A 9686-nucleotide genomic window follows, 5' to 3' on the forward strand; every position below is an offset into this window, starting at 1 on the left:
TTTTTTTTTTTTTTAAATGTTAGTATCCAGACTTAAACTAAAAAATTTCTAATCAAACTCAAAAGAGCTACTTTAAAATCAAATACCCAACCACTCAATCAACCCACTGGGTCCATTTCACGCCTTTTACATCTACTCATTCACATTAATATTTATAATTATCGTGAAAATATTTACGTTTTAACATATAAAAGTTTTAAGGAAAAACAGTTGTGAAAAGACAGTGTATCAGTGGGTGAGTATAAACTAATAAAAGCCACTCAGGAACAAAAGCCAAATAAAAAATTTAATAATGTAGCATCGACTACAGTAGCGTGACGATCCCTTTTATAATGTAGAATTCGACTCCATTTATCACGGATTCCGGTAGTTAAAGTCAAACAAATAAAATTCATATATCCACCATTAAAGAAACGGTTTTTAACTTTTTATGGGTGAAGGCAGAGCTATTGGGAGAGAGACAGTATAAAATAATAAATGAGTATGTTAATGGGTGCCTTGTAACCATTGTTAATAAATTATTCTAAAAAAGTATTAACATCACTTTTATAAGAAATAGTAAGTTCTAATTAATTCAATTAATAAAGTCTCTAATAGTTGAATAAAAAATTTGAGATTTAATCATCATTTATACTAAAAACTGATTGGCGTATTGATCTAATAATAAAAAGTTATTATTAAGAGTAGACACCATAAGTTAAAATTCTCTAAAAAAAAAAACCTTTTATAAGAAATATAAAAAACCGTCAAAACAATAATTTTTTATTCATTAAAAGCTTCTAAAAATATTGTCAAAATTAATGTTGGGTGGGGCAAAAATGCCCCTCCCTCTATTTTAATGTTAATTTTTTTTTTTATATAAGATAGAATTCTACCATAACCTAATCTAAGTGTATATGTGTGTGAAACTCCAACCTGAAAATTTGAACCCCGGCCCTTTCCCCCTACACTCCACAAGTACTCATACTTGTGGAGTGACCATCGCACCAAAGGTGTGCAATGGTACGTTAAATTTTCAAAATTATAAGTAACTTTGAGGTAATGACCCCTTCCATCTTTTAAAAAAAGTATAAATATTCTTTAATTTATTGTTATCTTATTTATTTTCCTTTTAATATTGACTTTTTGTCATATATAAATATAAGTCATAATTTTAGGGGCATTGAAAGAATATATTTATAAAAATATACAAGTAATTAAGTAATTCTCTTTGGCAAACAATTTTTTTTTTCCAAAAATAAAGCTATATGCATTTATATGGAGAGAATATTAAGGATACTGGAATATAATGATTCATTTAGTCTTGTTTCTTACGAGAAAAAAAGGATTTGGCTTATCTCCAGTATTTTTTAATTGAATATGTCCTTATATTTTAAATATACAATAACAAACGGTAGTAAGTTTTAATCTTTACATTTTATTTAGTTAATGGCAAATATAACAATCTCTCGTTAAAATAAAATAAAAATTCATTTTAAAAAATTACTGAAAATAAGTCAGACCCTAAAAAAAAAAAAAAATTCTTGGCACAACCAGCTAACTTTTTCCAAAGATAGATTATGATCCTAGTAAGTTTCTCGAAGGCCAAGATGCCATTTGATTCCTTTTATGTTATTATTGTCACTATATGAATGATTAGAACATTTGTCCCTATAAATAGTCAGAGGAGTCCATTCTAAAAAAGTCACAACCAAGTGAGAAGCAGCCTTTTTCCTATCAGCCCAAAGAAGAAAGCTCCAACACAATGGTAATCAACGTCTTGCATAAACTTCACTATACAGATTTTACTTGTTCTCAGAGCCGCCATCTTTTTTGGAAGAGAATCTCAATTTTACTTGAAATGCGTTTATTTCCTAAATCTAACTATACAGATTCCCACATCATTTATATTAGAGATGATATTGTTTTCCCATATTTGTTTCTTTAAAGCTCTCTCAGGCAATTTTCTTTTATTCTTTTCAATTTCAAGCTCTACATGCTATATGGGCTAATGTTTCTTTATATGATTATTTCAACAGGGCATCTGCAGAGATGTTAAAACCCAGCCGAAGAAAGAAAAAAGGCTAGGAGGAAATCGAGCTGCGCTTTTTGTATATGGTAATCATAATGTTATCCACAACTATTTTTTGTTTTTTTTTTCTTGTTTTTTATGTTCAGATTCTTGAATTATATGTGATTGTTGGTTGGTTTTTTTATACTGTGAATTCATGCAGCTACTGAGGGACTAGAGAACATGGCCTTCATCACCATTGCAGTGACCTTAGTTACTTATTTTTATGGATATATGAACTTCAGCTTAACAAAATCAGCCACAACGCTCACCAACTTCTTGGGTACTGCATTCATGCTAACACTTGTTGGTGGATTCATCTGTGATACCTATTTGTCAAGATTCAAGACTTGTGTGCTCTTTATATCCGTGGAACTATTGGTAAGTTTAGTCTTCCATTCTAGCCTAGAATTCTCCTCCTTGGCCGGTGTTAGGATAATAGTAAAATTATAAGTTTATAGCTTTTAATATTTTAAATTTTTGGAATCAAAAAATACTTTATTATGGTATATATAATAAAGTTGGACAGCCTATATAACACCCTAAACTTTTCTTAACGCAATGAGAAAGGAGAATAAAGAAAGTAAAACTCCACAAGTTGTCTCTGGGCAGATAGCTTTATACAACTGCCAAAGTATTTGGGGACGCCATAACCTAAAATTATTTTAAGTGCAATAATGGCAATGGTTCAATGACTCAACAACAGTAAAAAAAAAAAAAATTATAAATATATTGTTCAGTCTTAACTCTTACGTAGTACTTTCGCAGCTTTAATCATTAGCATCCAATCACATGGTTTGAGTAATCATAATTTCAGCCTTATAACAACCACGTAGTTTGTTTGGTGGATGTCGTTTTTGTCCATAGAGATAGAGTCAAGCTAATATTAGTTTAATAGTTCAAGTTGTCCAATCCTTCTAGAGATAATTAAATAAACAAAAGCTTGGAATTGAAAGCAATTTAACATAAAACAAAGCAAAAAATCCCACAAAAGTAGCTAGGCCTTATTTGGTTTTTTTTTTTCGTTGATTGCTTTTTACCGAAAATATGCTTTGAAAAAAAGAGTTTTTAAAACTATACTTTAGTAAATAAAAAATTTAAAAAAAAAAACCTAAAAGCTAGAGAAAAAACAAAGGACATAACATTTTTTATAACCACTTACATAACTCGCTATAATTGATAGTAATGTATCTGTTTAGAAATAATATTACTCTAATCACAACAAATCAATAATTATGAAAGACGGTATATTATGACTTGTTATGATTAATACATCATGAAAATGATGCAAATAATATACCTGTTTGAAAATAATACTCTAATCTTAATAGACTAATAATTATGAAAAATGGTGTATTAGTAACGTTACTAAAACTTTGCGTACATTTTGTTTATGCATATATGTGCAGGGATATGCCCTCCTAGCAGCTCAAGCACATTTCCCCCATCTAAGGCCCATACCATGCAAAGGCCATATGAACAAATGTGAGGCTGCAAACTCTAGCCAAACAGCAATCCTTTTCACTGGTTTATACCTAATTGCACTTGGAACCAGTGGGGTTAAGGCAGCTTTGCCAGCCTTGGGAGCTGACCAATTCAACGATGAAAAGAACCCGAAAGAGGTAGCTCAAATGTCAAGCTTCTTTAACTGGTTCTTGCTTAGCCTCACCATTGGAGCTATACTTGGTGTGACTTTTCTGGTTTGGATAACCGCCAACCTAGGCTGGGAGTGGGGCTTTGGTATATGCTTTGTAGCAGTCTTATTTGCATTGATATTTGTTTGCATGGGCAAGTCTTTGTATCGGAATAACAAGCCCATGGGAAGCCCACTTCTACGGATTCTTCAGGTAATTAACTACGACTATACAAAAATGTATGGATTTATACTTTGATGTTCCTGAGACAATTGGAAAATACAAAACTTATTATTAATTTTATTTCACAAGGTTTATAAATTGAGATAACAATAAAGTGATTATTAAAAATTCTACTGTGTGTGTGTGTATATATATATATATATATATATAATTAAATGTACCATACCTACTAAACCTTAATTGTGAACATATTATAATTCCTTATTTAATATATATTTAAATAGTATATATGAATAACTAAAATTAGGTAGGTATGATATGATACATACCAAAAAAAAAAATTATTAACATATATATAACATAATAAATAAAATTTTAAATTATTTTTTTATTTTGGAGTGATAATTAATAGAGATATGACAAATTTTATAACATAAACCTTACAAACCTTTTAGATACAAATTCTGGGGTTATTTAATTGAAATCTTTTTTGGTGCTTAAAATTCAGGTTTTTGTGGCTGCCATCCAAAACCGAAAACTTCCAATCCCAGAAAATGCAGAGGAATTTCATGAGATTCATGACAAAGAAGCAAGAACACATAATGAAATTCTTCAGAGAACAGAACAATTTAGGTATATATTATAAACAATTTCAAACTTACCAAACCATATATATATAACGTGAAACTAAATACCCCACTGTATATTTCACAGATTTTTGGACCGAGCAGCAATATTAATTAGGAGCACCAATGATGCAACAACAACCACACAAGGACCCTGGACCTTGTGCACAATGACACAAGTTGAAGAAACAAAGATTCTAATCCGCATGTTACCAATTATATTTAGCACCGTATTCATGAACACATGTTTGGCTCAACTCCAAACATTCACTATCCAACAAAGCACAACCATGAACCCCAATCTCTTTGGCTTTAAAGTCCCTGGCTCTTCAATCCCAGTAATCCCACTCTTATTCATGTTCGTTCTTATCCCATTATACGACCGGATTTTTGTTCCACTGGCTAGAAAAATCACAGGTGTTCCCACTGGAATTCGAAACCTTCAGAGAATTGGTATTGGGTTAGTGCTCTCAGCTGTTTCTATGGCTGTTGCTGGAGTTGTGGAGACACACCGCAAATCTTTGGCTTATAAACATAACATGGTGGATAGTCTTGAGCCTTTGCCTATGAGTTTGTTTTGGCTTGGTCTCCAATATGCTATATTTGGAGCTGCAGATATGTTTTCCCTTGTGGGGTTGCTTGAGTTTTTCTATGCAGAGAGTTCAGCTGGTATGAAGTCACTAAGCACAGCCATTTCATGGTGCTCAGTGGCGATTGGGTACTTCTTGAGCACAGTGGTGGTGGAGGTGGTGAATAAGGTGAGTGGTGGGTGGTTGGCTAATAATAACATAAATAGAGATAAGCTGAACTACTTCTATTGGTTATTGTCAGTGTTGAGTGTGATGAATTTTGGGTTTTATTTGGTGTGTGCATCATGGTATAAGTACAAAAATGTGGAAGTGAAGCAAGGTGATGCTGAGGGAAAGGTTGAAATGGCCATGGCTTAATGATGTCCGGTCTCTTTCTGGTGGCATCAGATGCTTCTGGTTTGGTCATTGTAGTACTGTTCCCTTGAGCTTAATGAAACTCTTATTTACCAGGTTCTGGCCCATCGTGGCAGTTGTGGTGTTTTATACAATGGAGATTGTAAACATATGCATACAAGGAATTCTTGACTGCCAAAATGACGAGCAAACTCATTAACAAATCATGCTATCCTTAAACCAAACTCAGCTCATCACCATTCTACATTAGTCAACAGAAACGAACGCACATCATGATTTATCTCTCATTTTCCTTTCAAATTTTTTTAACTTATGTACAAATCCATTTGGGTGCTTTTTATACATGTATCTGATAATACAACCCCCCATCACACAAGGGAAAAAGGAAAAATGACAGCACACTGCCTTGGCCTGTGAACATTCACAAAACAAGGTATAATACAACAATTTCATGCTACCACTTCACATCCAGCGTTAGAGCCTCAGGAGGGACAAGGACGGATCGTAAATTCGTAAAAGATACATTAGACATTAAATTACTCCATGAAACTGAATCTACTCCAATGAAAGGATTCACCTTCTTAACCAAAAGAGGCCGTAAATTCTCTGCTTCAACTCTTGCCATTACCTCAAACCACATTCTTTCAACATTTGGCCTTGTTCTCCACTCTGCCAACTTTCCATGGATTCTGTCATTACTTCTGATATCTCTTTCCAGTTCTAGTGGGAAACGAATGATAGCAGATGCTTTAATCTTTGTTTTGAGGAATCCCGACCGATTTTGACGAATTCTGTCACCAAGAAAGCTCTTCAAAACTCTTTCCAGCAAAGCGATCCTTGAACTCAAGAAATCAATGGGGCAAGCCCGTTCCTTGTAAACATGACCATTGTAACACTTCTCTGGCAGCAACTCAATTGTGTCCTTGGAAATGAATGTAGTTTCAATGTAAGCATCAGGATTTCGAGTCCTATAAGCAACTACTGATGCAGCTCCTAAAACTTGTATAGGAAGCAATGGGATGCACATAGATTGCCAAAAGGGCCAAAACTCAATTTTCTCCTTGTTAATCGCAACACTTCTATTCACCGGTATACCAAGACTAGATGAGTGAATTAGAGAGACTTCTTGAGCTCTTCTCACTTCCACTGTGATGCCTTCACCAATAAGAATTCGTTTCAAACCATTATGTGAAATGTTCATCTGGAGATAAAGGTCAAAATGTCCAGACTGTCAGAAGTTGCACTAAAGAATCAATCTTGTATGCAGCAAAACATTCATAGCCATTAATAAACATACCAGTTAAAAAATAAAAAGCAATAGGCACATCAATATGGTAGGATAACTTTGGTCAATCCATGAATACAGTTAGACATTGCCAAACAAATATAGTTAGCAAGGCAGAAAAATAAATAAATAAACATTAGAAATGCCTTTGTTTGTTGAGGCTATCTGTTTCAACGGATTACAACCAAGGTGATTTTAAATGGCTTCTACAAAAATTTCTGGAATCTGTATTCCTGCTCTTTTTTGCTTTTGTTTTTCAAGATCACTGTATCAAAACGATTCACTTGCTTAACAGAAAATGAAATGTACTATGGAGATTTTATAAGAGAAAAAGGATAGTCAGGGTGGTGATATATCTATCTGGGTAGTGATTTTTAGAATCCAGAACAGGATAAAAATGCTCTAGCAGCTAGAAAATAAATCTCTTCAACTCCCCAAACCCCCTTTCCCCCCTCTCCCAGAAACCATTAAATTTTTTTTTTTTTAAAAGGGCACCCACATTTCTTAGCATCATCAAAATTTTAAAGCTTGATCAAACAAGCAATATAAGAAATCAGAACTCAAAATTCAAATCCTTATTTTCACTCTTATCACAGTAACCAAATGAATAGATACCTAACATCATTTCCCTCAACTTATAAGGAAAAATTCATTTTACTCATTTAAGATATCAAATAAATTGAAAACTCAGGCATTTACAAGCTCTTTGGTGCCCTCAACTTATCATGAATATATATATATATATATATATATATATATTCATGAAGTTTTATTGAAAAGAGAGTTACTTCAGGTTCACCATCATGAACTCAAAGTAACTAATAAATTACAAAGAATATATGTATCCTGATTTTTAATTGCTCGGTTTTTAAGGAAGTCTTAAGTTTCTGATTTGCGGTTGGAGGGAGAGGTTAAGCTGGAATGTAAGCTTTCAAAAGGAATTTCATGATTGGGAGGTGGAGTCTGTGAATTCCTTCTTAAATCATATCTATTCTAAGGTGCCTACGGGGGAGGGGGAGAGTGATAAAATGAGATGGCGTTTTAACTGGGAATGGCATGTTTGATGTTCGTTCCTACTACAAGGCTATCCAGGGCACTACAACTGAATCAGATACTTATTTAACACATGCACACACAAAGAGATAAAATTAAACGGACAGTAATCATTGAGTATACATATGATACAAAGAAGCAGATAGTTGGATAAAACAACTAACAGACCACCATATATTATGGACTCACAGGTAAAAAGAAACCAACAATGGAAGAAAACAGTCGGATTCAAATAATAAGCCTTAAGAGTCATTCCTGGCCTCTGAATAACTGAAACTGATTTAAGTTAGACATAAAAGCAAACCATCAAATTCTTAAGTAATGCAGCTGCATAACAGCTAGCCCTAAAAAAGTTTCTCATGCAATGTGCATGTTTCTTTGCGCTGATAAGCATCAGACACTGACTAATCTTTAGCTGCATCTTTAACAATTTCAACCTAGAGAACTTTGCTACAAACTCCAGAAACATTATAATACTTTTTTTTTTTCTATCTTCTTTTTTCATTTGGAAAGGGTCTTGAACCATGATCTCACCCTTCACCTAGAACTTGTAAGGGTGCCAATTGAGCTAGAGCTCCTTGGCTCTGGAAATATTACAATAATGCTTGTAGCAATTCAAAGTTACTGATAAAACTCAATGGAAGATATAAAATAACAAACTTTACAAGCTGGATTAAGCAAAATAAGATACCCATATAAATAATTTTAATTCTATTGCTGATCAAATAATTTTCTCTCTATTACCAACAATAACTACAAATTACCAATTAGTACTCATAACCCACATCAATTTAGTAACAAATTTGGCCATAATCCAATCCAACACATTCAATTTTGAACCCCATTACCAATAAATCAGAGCTAATATTTTTTATTTAAAAAAAAAACAGTAACTTTGATAAGCTCAAATAAAAAGCATACCGGCAACAATAGAGAAAGCTGGTGATCACCACCGACGACCAGTAACTCAAACGGACCCTCCATTTTAAACGTGTTAAGCACACGCATCAAAGAACCAATTTCAGTAACCAAGGACCCAAAATCGCTCTTTTCATTTTTGAACTTTTTCCAAGACCCCACTTCTTGTTCTTCATCCTCAGACCGTTTGATGACCCATTTACTCTTACCGAACCCGACCCGAAACTCGACCCGAGAGGCACTCCCAAACCGAACCTTACGCAGATCCAACTTGGAAACCTTCACGTCCTCCAAATCCCAATTCTGCTTCAACGAGATTGCCTTGAGGACATCCTGAATAATCACGAAATTAATAATAAAGATCTCAGCTTTATTAAAGACAAAAGAGTTTTGAAAAATTGAGGTAACTGATAAGATAAACGTGTGTACCTGTAAGAGAAGGGTGGTGTGGTTGGAGTTCGAGGCGTTTAAGGAAGGTGTCATAAATGAGAGTATAATTAAGATTGGGAAGGAAAAAAGAACAAGAAGATCACGATGACTGTTCTTCTTCATCTGAGGTAAAAGGACTTAACTGATTAGATTTATTAAGATTAGAGGGTTCTTTCCGAATCCGTTTTTGCTTTCTGGTTAAGGGCAGGCAGGTGCAGGTGGTTGTTGATTTTGATTTTTTCGAGATCTTTAGATTATGAGATTACGATAATGCCCCAACAGATTAGGCTTGGGTCACAATCTCCACCCGTGCTTGTTTGCTTATGAGTGAAGACTTTCTTTTTTCTTTTCTTTTTTTCACGGTATATCCTTTAAACTTTCGATTAGAAACGGATTACTGATCGTGACAGATGCGACCTAGTGAGGTAAATGGATTTAGGAGCTTTTTCAAAGGGTAGATACTCGGATTCGAACTGAGGAACACACTCAATCGAATTTGGGACAAACATTTTAAGACCAAATGCCAAACCACTTGACCATCTCACCTAGGTTACGAGTGAAGGC

The 9686-nt window shown here is 33.8% G+C and overlaps 2 protein-coding genes across 2 annotated transcripts; one reads left to right on the forward strand and one right to left on the reverse strand.

The window, feature by feature from the left end:
- The first annotated feature begins 1701 nt into the window (after positions 1-1701).
- Positions 1702-5440, forward strand: LOC142622893 (protein NRT1/ PTR FAMILY 4.5-like). The gene is made up of 6 exons (XM_075796453.1): positions 1702-1747; positions 2019-2097; positions 2214-2431; positions 3460-3897; positions 4376-4500; positions 4582-5440. Exons 1-6 carry the CDS (start codon positions 1745-1747, stop codon positions 5438-5440), a joined length of 1722 nt encoding a protein of 573 aa, XP_075652568.1. The 5' UTR covers positions 1702-1744.
- Positions 5441-5693: 253 nt separating this feature from the next.
- On the reverse strand, positions 5694-9373 carry LOC142622894 (protein TUNICAMYCIN INDUCED 1). Its single transcript, XM_075796454.1, has 3 exons — positions 9123-9373; positions 8697-9026; positions 5694-6638 (listed from the first exon to the last, which is right to left on the reverse strand). The coding sequence occupies exons 1-3, from the start codon at positions 9243-9245 to the stop codon at positions 5892-5894; spliced, it is 1200 nt and encodes a 399-aa protein (XP_075652569.1). The 5' UTR covers positions 9246-9373; the 3' UTR covers positions 5694-5891.
- Between the last annotated feature and the right edge of the window lie 313 nt (positions 9374-9686).

Source organism: Castanea sativa, chromosome 1 (assembly GCF_040712315.1).
Source record: "Castanea sativa cultivar Marrone di Chiusa Pesio chromosome 1, ASM4071231v1".
NCBI classification, from domain to species: domain Eukaryota; kingdom Viridiplantae; phylum Streptophyta; class Magnoliopsida; order Fagales; family Fagaceae; genus Castanea; species Castanea sativa.

Excerpts from the sequence above, each read along its gene's own strand:
- LOC142622893 (XM_075796453.1), top strand. Across the intron at positions 3,898-4,375 it reads CACTTCTACGGATTCTTCAG|GTTTTTGTGGCTGCCATCCA; the intron begins GTAATTAACTAC and ends CTTAAAATTCAG. Across the intron at positions 4,501-4,581 it reads CAGAGAACAGAACAATTTAG|ATTTTTGGACCGAGCAGCAA; the intron begins GTATATATTATA and ends TATATTTCACAG.
- LOC142622894 (XM_075796454.1), bottom strand. The coding sequence starts at position 9,245 with ATGAAGAAGAACAGTCATCGTGATCTTCTTGTTCTTTTTTCCTTCCCA. Across the intron at positions 9,027-9,122 it reads ACACCACCCTTCTCTTACAG|GATGTCCTCAAGGCAATCTC; the intron begins GTACACACGTTT and ends GTGATTATTCAG. Across the intron at positions 6,639-8,696 it reads AGCTTTCTCTATTGTTGCCG|ATGAACATTTCACATAATGG; the intron begins GTATGCTTTTTA and ends CTTTATCTCCAG.